Source organism: Colossoma macropomum, unplaced genomic scaffold (genome assembly GCF_904425465.1).
Source record: "Colossoma macropomum unplaced genomic scaffold, Colossoma_macropomum, whole genome shotgun sequence".
Taxonomy (NCBI): Eukaryota; Metazoa; Chordata; class Actinopteri; order Characiformes; family Serrasalmidae; genus Colossoma; species Colossoma macropomum.
In genome coordinates, this window is record NW_023494789.1 from 49,271,118 (window position 1) to 49,290,988 (window position 19,871).

General features: G+C 39.9%; 1 protein-coding gene across 1 annotated transcript in view; it reads left to right on the forward strand.

Annotated features, from left to right (window-relative positions):
- The window catches only part of cntn4 (contactin 4), a 298,829-nt gene extending 286,700 nt beyond the window's left edge, over positions 1 to 12,129 (forward strand). Inside the window, exons 19-23 of the mRNA XM_036571557.1 lie at positions 1,799 to 1,914; positions 4,362 to 4,548; positions 4,669 to 4,781; positions 7,676 to 7,844; positions 11,758 to 12,129. Of these exons, the coding sequence (XP_036427450.1) occupies positions 1,799 to 1,914; positions 4,362 to 4,548; positions 4,669 to 4,781; positions 7,676 to 7,844; positions 11,758 to 11,849 (677 nt within the window). The 3' untranslated portion in view covers positions 11,850 to 12,129. The remainder of the gene's footprint in view (positions 1 to 1,798; positions 1,915 to 4,361; positions 4,549 to 4,668; positions 4,782 to 7,675; positions 7,845 to 11,757) is intronic.
- The last annotated feature ends 7,742 nt before the right edge of the window (positions 12,130 to 19,871 follow it).

The window sequence follows — 19,871 nt, forward strand, 5'->3', positions numbered from 1 at the left end:
ACCTGTTATAAGATACTCTAGCTTATTTCTAGACATTATTTACTTGTCTTAAGTTATTTTTTTAATGGAATTATCTCACTATAGTGGCAAGCACATTTCTTAAAACAAATAAAATAATCTGCCAATACAGTGAGATAACTCTTTAGAACCCTATAATTTTTGGAATTTTTTTCTTGGTATTTTGGGTCAATTACAATTGCAATTATAAAGTATTTACATGTGACAGTCACACATGCCATATGTTGTTATTTTCTGGAGACCCTGGGCTTCTCAGATATGCTATTGTTTGACATGTAAATGCTGACAGAAATTTGATGTCTTTATGAATTTGGGTCATTTCTGATCAAAAATTTACCCAGAGCCTGCAAACTTTTGTATTTTTTTTTTATTATAGAGATCTTTAAAACAAGTGCAGTTGTAGTTATCTTTTCAGAAATTGTTAGTCTGGAGTGTCTGTGAGCTGAAAGTGCAATACTTTGATGGTGATTCATTCTGTTGGTTGTTATGAGTAAAAATAAACAGTTAGCGTAAGGCAGACATGTTTTTTATTGATTTTCTGTCCTCTTGGATTCAGGCTGAGTGCTAAAACTCTGATACACAGCAAGACTGGCTTTATTTTTAATTACAGATTGAGTTGCATATTTAATATCAGATATTTTTAATAGTCAAAATCAATGTAAACTGAAAGCCCTTTGTTTATAATATGAAGGCTAAAAGCAGAGATGTACTATAACAGTAGTGGGTGGGTTTGGGCGATTTTGGAGCTGATCTCTGGCTGATGGACGGTCACAGGTGGATGAAATCACTCTGGATGGTGATGCAGAGTCTGATGAGTGATCTGATGTGTGAATCATGTCGCTGCTTCAACCCTTTGTTGGAATATGAAGGCCAAACAGCAGAACAAAATATCAGGATTTTAGGTGATGTTCTGAGCCCGAATTACTCACTGATGCGGATGTCACAGCTCGATGGTGTCATGCTTGCTTGTTAGGGGTGGGTCTGCTGAATGTCCTGATATGTGGATCATGTTTGTATCTTAAACCGTTCTGAAGTTATGAAGGCTAGAAGTGACTTAACATTTTGCGGGGTCCTAATTAGTGCAATCACTTAAAACAAGTAAAAATGGTTGGAAATAAGTTAAATAATCTTAAATTAAGCTCACAAAAATCTCAGCGGGGAAATTTTAGATTTTTTGACTAGATTTAAGATTTAATTTTACTTGACAAGACACCATTTTTAGCAGTGTACAACCAGTTTTTCAATTCAATCATTAAAATTGTCATTCAGAGTGGTTGCTGTGAAATGGTTTATTGCAGACTCTGATTTCTTTACAGTGGTGTTGATAGGAACCGGGGTCGCCATGACTACAACACAAATATAGATATTTTATTTACACTCCAGAACCACCAGTGAACCTACACAAGTCTTCTGAGTTTTATATGGAATATTGATGATGGGAAAATAGTGGAAAATCCAAAAGTTTTCTTTGGGGACTATTTTGCCTTAGAACACCCTGCACGTACCCCTGAGCCATAAATGGATTTTAAAAATACATTTCATTCTCAAAACTACCGTAAAACGATCTCTTAGACATCAGGCATGTAATAGCATGTAATGATTTTCTGTGAGGGAGCTTTTAGAGGTGGACGTCTGGTTCCTATCACCTCAATTTCACTCCAAACCACTCTGAATGTCTCTGTTCACATCTTAACCATTAAATTATGCAGATTTTTATTATTTTTTTTAAATTTCCCTTTATTGGTGTGGACTGTCTAATCAAACTGTCCTCTGACCTCAGAGCCTGGCAGAGCACCTACGAGAGTCAGAGCCCAGAGCATCTCAGCATCAGAAGTGGAGGTGATGTGGAAAGCCCTTCCATGGAGTACGAGCAGGAGGCGTGTTCTCGGCTATGAGGTAACAACTTTAAAGGGGCTCTTCACTCCAAAAGCGCTAACATGGCTAATGAACGTCTATGTGGAGCACTTAGCATTATTTCAGATCCAATACTGCAGTATTTCCCACTCCTGCCTTTGGAGAAGCCTGTATCGCACATTTTAGTGCTTTCTATGCTCTCAGAGACCCTTTATAACCTTATGAAGGGTTTGTTAATTGGTTGATGAGTTCATTCAGGTGTGTTGGGAGCAGGAAAAGCACTGCATTATTAACATTTTCATTTCTATGTTAAGTTGACTTTTTGCAAATGTACAGTTCTTTTTTAAAAGGCCTAAATCAGCCGTGTGCAGCTCTTTTCCTGTCCTGTTGTGGCTCCACAGCAGAATCAGATTTGTAGGTAAAAATAAAATAATCCTCCTTTACAGTAAAATAAAGCTCTGCTGATCGTTCAACACAGTAAGTGGTCTTAAACGCTGGAGTTAATGTAGCCTATATCTGCTAATTCACCAACTTTTGACCCTGAAGGTTGGTGCACAGACTTGCTGGTCACCATAGACAGTAGTCTCACCTAGCTAGTTGCTAACGAAAAGGCAAAGAGGGAGATTTAAGATGAACATCGATAATCTGGAGACAAATGGACTTTTATAATCAGTAGCGTTTATAATCACTCCAGCTGGTTTCCTTATATGTTTAATCTGCAAACACTAAAAAGTCACAAAGCTGAATTCAGTTTCTCATTCGCCAGCTTCTTGTTCGAATTTTTGCCATTCCACCTTAAATGGCGCAGCAGTTACATTCTGGCACCTCAGGCCTTTTAAGGTGGAGCAGGAAAAATTAGAATGTGAAGCTGGCGAATGTGAAGCGACTTCAGCCTCGTAAAAATCGAACGTTCAGAGACATTTTACAAGAAACTGTTCTACTTTTGCGGAAAAGTTTCCTGCCAGAGATATGAGAAAAGCAGCTATAACTGAGCTAAAGCTTAAAGTAGAGCAAAGCAAATCTATGTTTTAGTTTAAATTATATTTGTAGCCTATACTAGAACACATACTGAGACATATTTACAGCCAAGATGGTAAAATTGACAGAATGTTGTGTCTCCCAAAGTGGTTTGATTTTTGTTGAAAGGACAAAATGGCTCTTCTGAACATTTGGGTTGCTAACCCATGTCCTATATCCTAGATTGTTATTTTTGTATATAATTTGTTCTCTCATGTGGGTTTAAGTACCAAAACCGTCCGAATAATCCCTTTTTACCCCTATATTCCTTATTGTGCATTTAAGACTCATGTATGTAAAGGATCTCTGTTCTGATTGGATGCCCTGTATTGTGCCTTGTTCAGAAAGCAGCCCAGGCTCCACTCCACATAACTTCAGCGTTAACGGGTGGGGCTAAACTGCTATAGGCTAAATAGATGGATATATGTAAATGCACTGGTTTTTATGGCATAGTTTCCCTGTTTTTTAACAATGTTTTCATCAAATTACATCAAACTTTTATTTACACCAAAAAGGGAAGAATACACAGTTTTGATTGAAATATGCCCTTTAACTCCACACAAAAGCTGGACTGAATGTGCTGCTTTCTCTCTTTCTTTTTTTCCTTTTAAAGAAAAAGCGATTCGTTTTCATTTTCCCCCCTATTACCCACACATCAGAAAAATCCATGTTTGTGTTTGTGACTTGAGTGCGGGATTTTGTGCTACACTGAGTAGCTAATAAGGCTTTAAATCTTTGCAGTGCTCTTGTATTGATGACTGTCAAGTTGTTCATGCATTTTGGGCAGCAGATACTCTAATATCACTGCTGCTAGTGGACTCATCTAGTCTCCTCTTCACTGCTGATGGGCCTGTCCTGTTCGTTCTCCTTCTTCTCAATTAGCTCTAAATACGGCCGCTGCTGAACCGAAAGCTTTTTGTGGAGTTATTTAAGAAAAAAAAAAGAAATTGAGGGGTTTTTTTTTTTGAACAGCTGACCAGAGAGAACTGTCCGGTGGCTCAGTGTGCTGACAGCGGTTTTAATTTGACAGAAAACTGGAAAACCAAGGGGCTACGGGAGTAACTATTAAGAGAGAGCTAAGGTGGATGGAACACCTCTGGCTCTCTGTCCTCTGCAAACAGTTCTAGAACGAGCAGAAGGACGAATTATATTTGTGCCATCACCCGCCTGTCACTGTAGCCTGGGCAGTCCTGAGAGAGACCAGGAGGAAAAACAGGCTTTATCAGTCAACTCGACAGCTGTGAAATGCTGCGCTTTATGATTCGCCCGTGACAGTGTCATTTAAACACTGCTTCGCTTCGGTGGCTAAGTAACCAGACCTCCTTCACCTGAGGCAAGCTTGATAGGCAGCCACAAAGATACGGCTAGGAGCCCAAATCTACATTTTTAGTCCAATAATGGCAATTTTTTACATATAAATCAGTGCTGAGTGGGTCCTGAGGGACTTACGCTGGCTTTATCTCTCTCTCTAGTTGAGATACTGGGAAAAGAAGGAGAAAGAGGACACCGCTAGCATGCTAAGGACCGTTGGAAATCGGACCACGGCCATTATTCAGGGGTTAAGAGGGAGCAGCACGTACTACATAACAGTGAGGGCCTACAACACAGCCGGAACTGGGCCACCCAGCACAGCCATCAACGTGACCACCAAGAAGCCTCGTAAGCAAAGAAAGTGCATCTCCGGATGCTTCAGTGCGGAATTACATTTAAAGACAAATGCAGTGCAGAGTTTGGCTGTTTCAAAGTTCTGAAAGCTTTTCTTCCTCCATTCGTTCCCAGCTCCCAGCCAGCCTCCTGTAAAGGTCATGTGGAACACGTCCAACTCCAAGATCATTCTGAATTGGGAGCAAGTGAAAGCTCTGGAGAACGAATCGGAGGTCACAGGATATAAGGTAAGCAGGGGGGTTCCTGTCTGGTCAATAACGGGAGTGCCATCAATATAAGAACCAGAGTGAACTCGCAAACTATGAACTTCACAGTGTGGATTTATTACATAAATGGACGATTCTTCTCAGTTTGCTGGATAATTGGACTCCAGAGGACAAGCTCCACTGAATTGACCAACAAATCAAATGTTGAAACTGAGAAATTTTATTGTTTTTTGAAAAAAAAAGTGCCCATTTTGACTTTGATGCCAACTAAACATTCCAAAAAAGTTGGGACGGGGGCCTGTTTACCACTGTGTTTCATCACCTCTTCTTTTAACAACACTCTGTAAGCGTTTGGGAACTGAGGAGACACTGCTGTAGTTTTGACAGTGAAATGTTTTCCATTCTTGATTGAAATAGGATTTCAGCTGCTCATCAGTTCAGGGTCTCCTTTGTCGCCTTTTTATTTCATAATGCAGCAAAGGTTATCAGTGCTGACAGATCTAGACTGCAGACAGGTCAGTTTAGCACCCTGACTCTTTTAATATGGAGCCATGCTGCTGTAATACATGCAGAATGTGGTTTGACATCGTCTTGCTGAAATAATCAAGGCCTTCCCTGAAAAAGACGTCGTCTGGATGGCAGCATATGTTGCCAAAACAGGTATATATCATTCAGCATTAATGGTGCCTTCACAGATGTGCACATCACTCATGCCATGTGCACCAATGCCCCCCTATACCATCATGAATACTGGCTTTTGAATGGTACGCTGATAACAAGCTGAGTGGTCTTTAGCCCAGAGGACACAGTGTCCATGATTTTCAAAAAGAATTTCAAATGTTGATTCGTCGGACCACAGGACACTTTTCCACTTCACCTTAGTCCATTTTAAATGAGCCCAGAGAAGGTGGCAGCGTTTCTGGATCCTTTTTATATATGATTTCTTCTTTGTGTTCTTCTTTGAGTTTTAACTTGCATTTGTGGATGAAGTGATGAACTGTTTTCACAGACAGTGGTTTTCAGAAGTGTTTCTGAGCCCATGCAGTGATTTCCACTACAGAATCATGTCTGTTTTTAATGCAGTGCTGCCTGAGGGCCCAAAGATTACAGCCAGCAAATACTGATTTTCAGCCTTGTCCCTTACATACAGAGATTTCTCCAGATTCTCTGAATCTTTTAGTGATATTATGTACCGTAGATGATGAAAAGCAAAAGTTCTTTGCTATTTTATGTTGAGAAACGTTATTCTTGAATTGTTGCGATATTTGATCGTGCAGTCTTTCACAGAGTGGTGAACCCCTCCTCATCTTTACTTCTGAAAGACTCCGCCTCTCTGAGATGCTTTTTTATACCCAATCATGTTACTGACCTGTTGCCAATCAACCACCAGGTGTTTTTTTTAGCATTACACAATTTTACCAGCCTTTTGTTGCCCCAGTCCCAACTTTTTTGGAACATGTTGTTGGCATCAAATTCAAAATGAAAAAGTTTTCAAAAACATTTTTTAAACAATAAAATTTCTCAGTTTCAACATTTCATTTGTTGTCTTTGTACTATTTTTGATTAAATATAGGGTTTAAATTATTTGCACTTGAATGCATTTTGTTTTATTTACATTTTGCACAGTGTCCCAACTTTTTTGGAAAAAGGAGGTGGTTGTTATCTCATAAAATGTTTAAGAATGATATGGACGCACCGATACGGGAAGTATAAGCCGATGCCAATATACAATAATTTTTATGTACAAATCTAACGATACATAAACGTTTATAAAATGTAGAAATTGGCACTAGATCCACCTGGAATAGCACTACAGAGAAAAATAACATTTATAAGTTTACTATGCAAAAATGTAAAATGAATAAAATACACGATTTAGAACAGAAACCCAGTGTCACCTAAATATTCATCAAGTCATTATCACTTTGAAATATCAGCCAAATCTAGACATCTGTCCAATGCTGATATATAGATTTTTAAGTAAACATCTGCCTATACTCATATGATTCCAACATCATCATGCATCCCTAAAAACACTTTTAGCACAACATCAGACTGATGGTGGAAGGAATGTTCTGCTGTGTAAAGTGTTTTAGTGCTGTGTTATATGATATTATATTCAGTATTGTGTATGTTGTACTATGAACAGAAGTTAAAGCCTGTAAACGGTGGAAAAGCAGCTCATCTCACCTTTTTCTCCTTCGTCTCGCTCTAATAATGATGCTGAGAGCCGATCAGAGTTAATGATCTTCTCAGCGAAGCTCGTTCTGCTCGTTAGTTTGTGCTGATGATGAACGTGATTCATTCACGTGACGTTACTGAGTAGGATGTGCTCATGAGGGTCATTTCAGGACGCCGGTTCGTTCTCATATTTGAGTCACTTACCTAAACGAGTGTGAACCATCGTGTCAGAGAGATCAGATTTGAGCAAAAAAATCGTATTTGAGCAGCAAGGCTTGTAATGTGAACATAGCCAAACTGGCTCAGGTCGGATTTGAAAAGATCAGATTTGTGTGTCCTCTGAAGACATCAGACCTGAGTCACATTAGGACAAAAAATCAGATTTGTGCCACTTCAAGCTGGTAATGTGAACGTAGCCTAAGACTGATATATGTAAATGAGCTCTGTTCTGATTGGCTGTCCTGTATTGTGCCTCATTTATAAAGCAGTGCAGGCTGAAACACTCCTTATAACTCAGCGTAAGTGGGCGGAGCTAAAATGCTATAGGCTGCATAGGTGGTTATATGTAAAAATGTTGGTTTTCTTGACATCATAAGAATAATTCATTTAAAACAGGCTGTTTTCGCAGCTTATTTTCCATATATGGACTGTATGGACTGGGGAGAGAACACTGTTTCCAGTGTACCAGCACTGCCTTCAGGAACCGACCTCTGACCCATTGAATCCCTCTGTAGGTTTTGTACAAGCAGAACCAGCACAGTCGGCCCCGAGTCATGGAGACCAACACCACCTCAGTGGAGCTGTCTCTGCCTCCGGACGAGGAGTACATCATACAGATCAAGCCCTTCGGAGAGGGAGGAGAGGGCAGCAGCAGCAGACAAATCACCATCCCCAGAATAACAGGTACTGCCTTCTTCTGTTCTCCTCAAAACCACACCAGAAACTGTGGAGTGAACAGAGAACAGCTGTCTGCTGCTGGAGGGGGCCGGAGAGGATCCAGCTGCAGTCGTATGCAGAAGTCTGGGCACCCCTGGTAAAATGACATGTTTTGTTGATTCTCTAAGTGAAAACACATCCTGCTGCACATTTTAACACAAAATTACTGTTAATTTGCTGAATTTAACATATTGTAAAAAAAGAAATAAATAAAGATAAGACAAGATAATCCTGTATTAGTCCCACAGCAGTGACATTCACAGTGCTACAGCAGCAAAGGGACAGGAAGACACTTGAAAAGAAGTAACAAGAAAAGAATTAAAAATCTAGGATAAAAAATATGAACTAAATAAAACGTGCAATGTCTGTGGCACATATTTGTCTGTTTTATTTCTTCCAGTATGTTAAACCCAGCGAATAAATAGAAATTGTGCACAAAATTTTGCAGAAAAATGCCACATTTAAGTTCTCTGTAGAGGATGTGTGACTTATTTTCACTTAGAAAATCAACAAAATGTGTCATTTGACCAGGACAGTTCAAACGTTTGCATACGACTGTGCTGGCAAATATGTACACTTTGAGCTATTTCCTTTCAGTTATTAAAATGATATTACTGATGACAAACATTTAAACTTGTAGGGCCAGTTTGGTGGACACAGAGTAAGCCTAACATGAAAGTTTTGCCTTGACTAAAGTGCACTGTGTGATGTTTCACTATTAAAAGTCTCGGCCTGTGAAACCGCTTCCGAATGCATTCAGAAGATAAAGAAAAGTTCTAGCCTTGTAAAATGATTTTTCCCCTGGAAGTTTAAAAAAAGCGTATCGCTGTTGTCGGATCAAAACCTCGTATCTCCAAAATGGTAACTTTACAGGAGAAGGAAAAAACATACTTTATTTTCAATGTAAGTCAATGGAACCAGAATTTTTTCCCAAGTCATTTTGGGCCGTTCCTTTTGGTCCATTCATTGTGAAATTTACACACAATGTGAAGTTCAACAGACATTTTCAAATTACGTCAAAAACTGAAAAACGACAAAAAACGGAGATATGAGGTTTTGTTCCGACAGCAGTGATATGTTTGCTAAACAGGTCAGTTACACCTTTAAAAACAAAGGTGTCAAAACAGGCTTTTAACATGACACCATCACTCTTAGAAAAGATGGTTCTTCAAGGGTTCTTTAGCAAAGAAAAAGGTTCTATAAAGAACCATGAACACCAGAAGAACTCTTTGCATGATTGAAGGGTTCTTTGCATTATGAAAGGCTCTTCAGATTGATGGAGAATGTGCTGTAGATGGTTCTATATAGCACCCAAAAGGGTTTTTCTACTGTTTTAAGCTTGACATTGTAACAATAGAAGAATCCTTTCGGGTGCTATATAGAACCCTTTTCAAAACGATTCTATGTAGAACCATCTATGACACATTCCGAAGAACGCTTTCATGATGCAAAGGACCCTTTAATCATGCAAGGGTTCTCTGAGTGTTAATGGTTCTGTATAGAATCATTTTCTTCACCAAAGAACCCTTAAAGAATCACTCTTTTTAAGAGGGTAGAAGTACCACTTTTAGAACCTTGCCATGGATATTTCTTTTGGAGAACCTTTTCTCTAAAGGAGGTTTGTAAGTGTAATAAAGCTTTTTAATGTTTAAACCTCCACATGATGTAAAGATCCAAGAAAGAGCCCTTAAACTGGTGTTAAACCTTTACGTTACATTAAGCCTTTAAAAGGTTCTTCACACTCGAACGAGGTTCTTTAAGGAACCAGAGGTGCTTCTTACATATGTTAAAGTTTTACCATTTCAGAGATGCAATTTCTATTAAAGGGGAATTCCACCAATGTTTTAAAATTTCTGCCCTATTGAATGTTTAAGATGTAATCAGACTCATTCAGAGTGGTGAAAAATTCTTCACTCTAGAGTCAGAATTGTTCACAGTGGTGGTGATAGAAACCGTTGAATACATGAAATAGTTAGAAATACACTGTCTTATGCCTGAGACGTTGATTTACGGTAGTTTTGAGAAGGTTTTGGCCTAAAATACATGCAAAGTGAAGAGATACATGACTATTTTAATGAGAAATAGTTTGTTTTTTTCTCAGATTTATCACTATTTTACCATCATCAATATTACATATATAAACACAGAAGACACTGGCGGTTCACTGGTGGGTTTGCACTACTAAAAATAATATCTTGATAAGAGAAATCATCTTAAATCTAGTCTAAATATCTAATATTTCTCATTTTGAGACGGTTGTATGAATATAAGATTATAAAACTTATTTCTAGATGTTTTTTCTTGTTTAAAGTAATTTTATCAGGTAAATATATCTCTATTATCATTATAGTGGCAGATAATTTTGCTGGCTTCGAGCACATTTCTTAAAATATGCATAATTATCTGCCAATATAGTGAGATAAATTTACTGAATTATTTAAAACAAGTAAAAAATGTCTAGAAATAAATTAAGTAATCTTATTATAAGCTCACAATAATCTTAAAATGATTAAAATGATCTTATCAGATTCCTCAACTCCCACAGACTGAACTGAAGGACACCCACATGGACCCACACACACATATACATAACAATGTGGGACTAACTCACTCCCCACTTCTTGCAGGTCCAAATTATGTCTGGAAAACTGTATTTAAATATAATTACTGCATTTCACTGAAACACTTCATATGATATGACTGCAGATCTGAATACATGCATTTTTGCACATTTTTACTTCACTTTAACATTGTTAGCTGCTAGAATTACTGTATGAACCAAATACTGTATACTGTATATTGCTGTTCTGGTTGCTACCGCAGTGACTGCTATGCTCATATATGCTAGGCTAACTGCTAAAATGTCATAGTATGTTCCATCCTCCTTTGCACAGCTCCACATATTCTCAGTACCGTGTGTTGCCTGTGTTCTGTTGTGTATTTATTGTAAGTCTTTTGTATTTATTGCACTGTATTGTCTGTAGTGTGTATATTGTATTGTCTCTTGTCACTTGTGTCAAGTCAAGTCAGGCTTTATTGTCGTTCCAGCTCTATAGAAGTACACAGTGAAACTAAACAACATTCCTCCAGGACCAACAAGTGCAAGACAATACAATAAACACAGTGCAGACAATATAGTACAGTACATAAATACAAAAGACTTACAATAAATACACAACAGAACACAGGCAACACACGGTACTGAGAGTATGTGGAGCTGTTCAAAGGAGGATGGAACATATTATGACATATTAGCAGCTTAGCAGATAGACTAGCATATATGAGCATAGCAGTCACTGAGGTAGCAACCAGAACAGCAATATACAGTATACAGTATTCGGTTAATACAGTAATTCTAGCAGCTAACAATGTTAAAGTGAAGTAAAATGTGCAAAAATGCAAAGTCAGATCTAAATCACAGTGTTCCTGTGTTGGTCCTGGAGGAATGTTGTTTCTTTTACTGTGTACTTATATAGCTTATATAATATATAGTACATATGTAAAGCCTGACTTGACTTGACTTGATTTGAAATGAGGAATATTAGATTCATCAACTTGATTTAAGATCATTTTACTTGCCAGTTAACCATTTTTTGCAGTGTGGATAGTGAATAAAATGGCTATATTTGTTTTATAATCATGGTGACCCCTGGTTCCCATCACCACCGCTGTAATGAAATCTGCGTCTCTAGAACAGAGCATTGAATTATGCGGAAATTTTGAAAAATGGGTGGAATTCCCCTTTACGACAGCGACCATATGCTATGCGAAGATAATCTCCAAACCTGCTAAGCTTCCGTTCACTTCTGTCAGCTTCAGCATGTTTGTCCTTAAGTTTGTTTGTCCTTTTCACGCTCTTTCTGTCTCCGTCCGTCCCCAGGTCCCAACGCAATCGGATCTGCCTCCAGCGTGTCCACTCTCTCCGCCCTCAGCACAATAGCCCTGTCCCTCACAGCCCGGACGTCCTTATGACAAAGCGCGGTCCAGGTGCCCCGGCTCTAGACGAGACGCTCTCTCGTTAAAAGAGGAGACTCTGAGAGAAGAGACTCGAAACGGATCAATGAAACCACCACCTAATCAAACCCGCTCATATTATAGACGGAAAAGGTCAGGAGGACAGGTCCTGATGAAAGAACATACCGGAATGATAAAAGGGGGTTTGCGGTTCAGCTGGCTGTTCGGAACAGGATGCCAGTTCGCTGGACTCAAAGTCGTTGTTACCAAAGCAGATAATACATTTACAAAAAGAACAGTACATATTAGAATATGTCTTATGCATATTTTGTATGGCATAACTAGCTTTTCATCCTGTTTTTTGTGTTTGGGTTTGATGCTAGCTGATCAACTGGCCTTCGTTGTTCTGATCCAGCTAGGGGCGTGTAGGACTTCTTGTAGATGCATGTCATTTACAATGTTTCGTAGGGGATTGCAGGTATCCCGATCCTTTACCGTTTAAAAAAGCGAGATGCATTAGCCTTTAGCAGCGGCTGTAAAAAAAAAAATGACATTGAGAGTCGCCGGGACTTCTAAACGTTCACCCCGAGTGAACCCTTGCACTGAATCCATTTCTTTATGGGCAGAAAGACGAAGGAAACATGGCGGAACGCTGATCCGATCCTGTTATCTGTGAAGACTCTTGGCTAAGCAGACCTCGGCCTGTCGCTAACACCGAAGACGTCCACGTGGCTCTATCGTTACTCATTCTCTGCTTCTCCGTTCCATTCGTAGCGTGTCCAGAGCTATTCTTCGCCTTGTGTGTGCCTCGTTCACGTGTTTTAAGATCCTCAGGTCCTCAAAAAAAGCCTTAACTTATCACATATTTATTAGCGCTATCTCCGAGCGTGCTACATGCTAATACGGCAAGTTGCGTAGAAGGTAGAAGGGGCTTGAACTTGGAGGTTTGGGTTCCCAGTTTTTTGAGGGTTTTAGGTCATCGTTCCGAGTCCATCGCTTCTATTTTTCCATCCGCTCCCGTCCACAGCTTAAGGGCAATACGGCGCGTTGTGTAGAGGGGCCATGGACTGCATTTAGAAACGATATAATTAATCTGCTGCTGACCTTTCTGTTCTCTTTTCTTCCATTGCCATGTGGGACTGGTACCTTATAATAGATAGCTCGTTATCTAGTGAGGTGGAGGTTAGTCAGATGTAGGCTACTTCAGAGGGGGTTCTGAGTTCTGTGACTCTAATAAAGAAAAAAAATGTATAACATGCTTCTTTTTTTGTATACTTCAGATAATTTATATTTAACGGGAACACAAAAACGACAAAAAAACAACTTTCCTAAGAGCTGTTCTTGGTTTTTACCTGACGAAAAAGAGAACTGTTTAATATCGTGGCTCAGTGTCGCTCTGCATGTCGGTGTACTCTTCTCCATCTCTGTTCATTTGCTACTGACTGAATGGCTTGTGTTCATTGCAAGAGTGCAGAAATACAGCTGTCCGTTTCCAGACGTTTGTGTATATGTGTCTGTCATAGCCATCTCTCTCTCTCTCTCTGTCTCTCTATCAATCTGTCTATCTATCTTTCCCTTTACGGTGCTTTCCAACAAAGTACTCAACATCATCAAGAAGCCTGACCGTAAAACCATAGATTATTTTGTTCTGATGTTCTTCATTTATACCAGGTCAAAGAATAAAGTTTTTAAAAACTAGAGTTTGCCTAACGATTTTCTTGCCGATGTGTGCAGATTTGCTGGTTGCGACTGATTCAGAAACAGAAGGAAAGTCATTAGAAGATGGATATACTGTTGCAGTCTTGCTAATAACAATGAGGATATGGTTAAAAAAAGGCCAGAAACAAACAATGGAATGTTATTTAGCTATTAATCTTAAAGCTAAGCTACTATGAATTATGCAAAAACTGCTAAGAAACTCGTATGAAAGTTACACAGTTATGACAATGAAGAACAGAGTCTGGAATCACCCACATATTAGAATTCCCATTTATTTTGAACCTCTTACAGGCCTTCGCTGATAAGATGCAGAAAGGAAGGTTTTACGTACCCCCATGGACCCTCACAGAGCAGGTACTATTTGGGTGGTGGGTCATTCTCAGCACTGCTGTAACACTGATGTGATGGTTTAGTGTTAGTGTGTGTTGTGCTGGTCTGAGTGGATCAGACACAGCAGTGCTGCTGGAGTTTTTAAACACCTCAGTGTCACTGCTGGACTGAGAATAGTCCACCAACCAAAAATATCCAGCCAACAGCGTCCTGTGGGCAGCGTCCTGTGCCCACTGATGAAGGACTAGAGGATGATCAACACAAACTGTGCAGCAGCAGATGAGCTATCGTCTCTGACTTTACATCTACAAGGTGGACTGACAAGGTAGGAGTGACTAGTGAGTGGACGCAGTGTTTAAAAACTCCAGCAGCACTACTGTGTCTGATCCACTCATACCAGCACAACACACCACACCACGTCAGTGTTACTGCAATGCTGAGAATGATCCACCACCCAAATAGTACCTGCTCTGTGAGGGTCCATGGGGGTCCTGACCACTGAAGAACAGGGTAAAAGGGGGCTAACAAAGTATCAGAGAAACAGATGGACTACAGTCTGTAACTGTAGAACTACAAAGTGCACCTATATTGTAAGTGGAGCTGATAAAATGGACAATGAGTGTAGAAACAAGGAGTATTAAAAACAAGTGTTCATAAGGAGCCTTTTTTCCTCCGAGTCCACCTTCAACTATAATGAGTTTGTGAGTAAACAGTGCTTAAAATACACTGACGTTATAAGCATTTTGATAAATGAGCACATTGGAAAAAACCTAATTGGGGGCGTGTGGGCCAGAAAACACAATGCAGGCTGACGGGGTGGCTGAGGTAGGAAAATGAAAGTCATTACAAAGACAATACGTAAATTAATTAGCCTGTTGTTGTTGCTGTTATTGTTGTTGTTGCTGCCATGTGAATGACTGACAGTTGTGGTGCAATCCTCCTCCTCCTCCTCTCCTCCTCTCCAACCTCACTTTCACTCAAGAATCTCAGCTTTTTAGAAGAGGAAGAATCTCACATGTCAATACAGAGACAAATCAGGTGACAAAAACAGTTTAAACTGGGGCTGAAAAGTTAAGAAGATGCAACGCCTCCCTGTGGAATCTTCCAGATGTTTTCTTGGTCATTGGACTGCAAAAAGATTACTGTTATATGCAAAGGTTTGAACAGTCTAAACTACGCGTTTTGTTGGTTTTCTTTGTGAAAGTAACTTATTTTCTGCACATTCTAGTAAACAATTTCAATTCAGCTTCTCTAGAATGGAGTATTTCAGATCTAAACACTCTGAATGACTTTATTATCTTTGTCTTGATGATTACATTTTGCAAAAATTTGGAAAAATGGTTGGCATTCCCCTTTAGGTCATTCGGTCAGTATCATAAACGTATTCCGATACTCAGCACCAGACAGGACACTGGGTGGCCCACCACTGAGTTACATCAACACTCCCCCAGATGTGGGCAACCGTAGCTGATTGACTTCATCTGGGGGGAGTAGAAAAGTCACTGAACCACTGCTTTATCTGACGTAGTCAATCAGCTACGGAGCCCCTGGTGTTTTTTATTCTATAGGTAAAAATCATGTGAGCAGCAGATACTTTCAGGTGAGCACCCAATACTTTTAGGTGCGCACCTGATACTATGTAGTGCACAGCAGATACTGATAGTATCCAGTGCTCATCCAGTTGTAATAATTCTGTCTATAAACTTTGCTTTTTTGTGTTCTTGCCAAAGTTCATTTGCTAAAATCCTCCTTTTGATTCTGGACAGTTTAACTGGAGCACAAATAACACATTTTGTCATGCACACAGGTTTTGCCAAATTCTAGTCCTGGAGACCTACCGGCTCCAACTTGAATCTAAAGCTCCCACCTAATCAACTTGCAGCAGGTGTGTTAGATAAGTGTATTAGCTACACGTTGCAGGTGGTACATCTCCAGGGGTCCTGTTCCCTCATGTAAGCCAATGACTTTGATCAAATAAGTGGGCTATTTTTCTTCTCATGCATAAAGCAGCCCAGATGAGCCTCAGACCTGCAATCCTATAAAGATGAATGTCTTAGACATTAAGCCAGTGGGCCTCTCTCTAACTTTTTTCTATTTCTTTGTTTTTATTGTTTTTGTTGGACATTTCAGTAACGTAATTCTAATATGAGGACTTCAAGCATGGCTTTCCATGGTGAAACTCTCAAAAACACACAACACATTTAGTTACTCCACTAGGAAGCCAAATTAGCAGCTCGTATTTTCTCATACATTGCATTGTCCTCGCTATATGAAGTCATCCACAAGGTGTTTTTTACATATTTGCAGCATGTAGAATTTTCACTATACATTATATGGCCAAAAGTATGTGGACCATCACACCTATATGAACTTGTTGGGTGTTCCATTCCAAAACCATTGGCATTAATTTGGATTTGCACCCTTTTGCAGCTATAACAGCCTCCACTATGGAAAGGGAAAGCTGTGTGTCTGTGAGAATTAGTGTCCATTCAGTCTAAAAAGCATTTGTGAGGTCAGACACTGATGTTGGATGAGATGGCCTGGCTCACAATCAGCGTTCCAGTTCATCTCAAAGGTGTTCAATGGGGTTGAGGTCAGGGCTCTGTGCAGGCCACTGGAGTTCCTCTACACCAAACTTACCCAGCCATGTCTTTATGGAGCTGCTTTGTGCACAGGGGCTCAGTCATGCTGGAACAGGAAAGGCTCTTCCCCAAACTGCTGACACAAAGCTGGAATCATATAATTGTGTAAAATGTCTTTGTGCTGCAGCATCAACATCACCCTTCACTGGAACTGAGAGCCCAAACCCTGAAAAACAGCCCAGCCTATTATCCCTCCTCCACCAAACTTTAAGTTTGAAGTGAAGTTCAGAACGCCAATTTTAAGGCATTGATTAAAGGGGAATTCCACAGAATTTTCAAAGTTTCTGCATAATTAAATGGTTAAGATGTAAACAGAGTCGTTCAGGGTTTGGTGTGAAATGCTCCATTGTGGAGAAACTTACTGAGTCAGAATTGTTAACAGTGGTGGTGATAGGAACCAGACGTCCACCTCTAAAAGCTCCCTCACAGAAAGTTATTACATGAAATAGTCATGAACATGCTGCCTGATGCCTGAGACATTTTTCATGATAGTTGCTACAAAGATCGGATTTAAAACTTATTTTTAAAATCCATTTATGATGGAGGGGTACATGAAGGGTACCAAAGCAGAATGTTTAAAGTGACATTTGTGTCCAACTGTCACAGAGTCAGCAACACTTCACTGTTCAAGCAGACCTTACTTTTTACTGCCAGCTTGAGTCAGTAGCCATGTTTACGTGCAAACTAATAATCTGTTAATAATCCGACTAATAGCTCAATCAGAATAGAATACCCCCATGTAAACACCTCAGTCAGAATAGACTAGTCTGATTGAGGCCATTCAGAATACAGTTTCTATCCGATTGATCGAGGCAGGTGATCCTATAAAATAATCTGTTAAATAGAAGAATAATATCCGTGTAAATGCCTGTATCTGATTACATTCCCTGTCGGAAAGTCTGTTCTGATCATGTTTGTCACGTCATAGTGAAAGTTTATAACGTTCAACATGGCGGAGCAGAAACTGGTCTGCAGAGGAGACAAAGTTTATGCTCTGATCTTTAAAAGACGGCGGTGGGACGGACGTCCAGCTTATGTGTCTCAGAACACGACGTCTTCCTCTCGGCCTTCTTTAATAAGGACCTGTGAAGGATGTTTTCCTGAGTCTGACATCATTTTAAAGCAATTAAAAACACAAGCGCTGCTCACTGCTGCTCGTCTCACTCTGACTGGACTCACGTGATGCTGGTTGTCATGGTAACGTCTACAGTAAGCGGTTCTCAACACATGCATGTAATTTTGGATCTGATTACTTGTAGTGAGCATGTAAATGGAGATTTTTCATCAGATTGTTGAGTAGAGTGAGAATAAACACCTCAGTCTGAATCTATAATCGGAATGTATTCAATCAGATTGGGAAAAATCTTTGCATGTAAACACTGACATTTGTTCATTAGTGCAGCAGCGTCTAGTACGAATAAATGAGCACGGTATCGGGCCGATACCCAATACCAGTATCGGTATCAACGCATCTTTATTTCTCTGTGTAAATTTCAAGCCACATGTGATCTACTGTGGCTTTCTGTGCTCTTGATGTAGCTTTAATTTATTATATATTTATAATTTATAATGCAAAGCGGCCTTATATGTTCAAAATGGAGTCAGAGAACACTGAGAGACAGCTGCAGAGGGCCAACCACCAACCAGAATGCAGCGGGATGTTTCCAAATGGTGAGAGTTTACATGTATGTTCATAGCTCTGCTTTCCTTTTGTAAGTATATGGTGGTTTATTGACGATGTTAAGTCAATCTTGCTGACTAAGCAAACACGCAGGAATTAAGCATTGATTGGCCAATATGGACCCTTCAGAGACATCTGAGCAACGTCTGCTTATCTTAGACTCTGCCTACATTTCAGTTTTGTAGCAATATTCTGATTTAGGTCAGAAAACAGTGCTCTACCGTCTAAGCGTTGGCCCCATCATCAGGAGATCGTGAGTTGAATCCCTGGTGATGTTATAGCCATCCGTGGCCGGGAGTCCAAGAGAGCACAATTGAGTGGGTAGGATGGACCCCCTGCCTCTCCCCCAGTCACTCAGCACGATGCTAGTCAGTGCAGGCGTCTGTTAGCTGAGGTACCAGAATTGGCGGTTAGTGTTCTCCTCCAAGCGCGTTCGGCTGTCCAGTGACGCTGCGTGAGCAGCAGTTTGAAAAGATGCGGTGGTGCTTCAGAAGACTCAGAGGAAGCCTGTGTTTGCCTTCAACTTCCTAGCGCTGGTGGTATCATGTGACTGGGGGAGTCCTAACTAGTGGGTGAAGTTAAATAAAAAAAGATAACTCAGTGCTCTGATGTGAAACGTCACCCATGTAGCCCAGAAGTAGCATTATCTTTCAAGAGTTTAGCCAAGAACTGACATCTTCAATCCCAAAAGAGATGCAAACATTCGTCCAGGAGGCACATCATGTTTCCAGTTAAACTGAAATACAGAAACTAACATTCGTTTTCTTCCCTAATCAATCCAGGGCTTGAAAACATGACTCAGTAAAACCTGGTGCAGTCATTCTAGTGGTGGCAGGGGTCCTTCTCCGCTGTGACGTACAAAAGACAAGAAAATCCTAACAGCCTGTTGAATCTCACAGCTTATTCTAAAGTAAAATACACCAAAACAACAGAGACGCCACGTTTCACTGTATCCCAAATGGAATAAACAGTGACAACTAACGCAAATGTGAACTGGCAGGAAAACGTAGGTTAGTTTACTTGGTCTCCTTTAGGTATTATATTGATCTCTTTCTACTTTTCCCTTAAGAAAATTCTAAGAATATGTGTTAATTTTGAAAAAGGTTTTATTTTCTTTGCTGCACAACAACTGAAGTGTCTGTGAATGTGGCTGCAGGACTGAGAAACACTGGTCTGCACGAGTCTCATGTTGTGACAGGCTTCTGCAGAGAAATGCACTACTGCAGTATGTCCACAAGGGGGCATAATTACTCTACTGACAGCCACGAAGAGCATGCAGAGCCTCCAGCTTCTTCATTTTAAAGACAGCGCCTGTAATGGCCACAGGGTGGCAGTAAACCACTAGTTGTGGAGAACCAGTTGTGAAGCATTCATAGATGGGATATGGATCTATATTTGCTGACTAGGATAACATGGGTGCTGCATTTGTGTGTGACAAGTTAGAAGATTAGCTTGTCTTCATGTTAACCTCATTTTTGGGTCTCAAAGACTTTGCTTTGTAAATTTTGGAGAATGGGCTTAGTTTTTTCTGTAAATTCAGGGCTTAAATAGGCAGATTAAACAGAATAAACATTTTCCACTGTACAACAAAACACACAAACCTAAATATATCATGTATGAATGTTTATTTCATTGGTTGAAAATCAAACCATATATATGCTTTGGGAT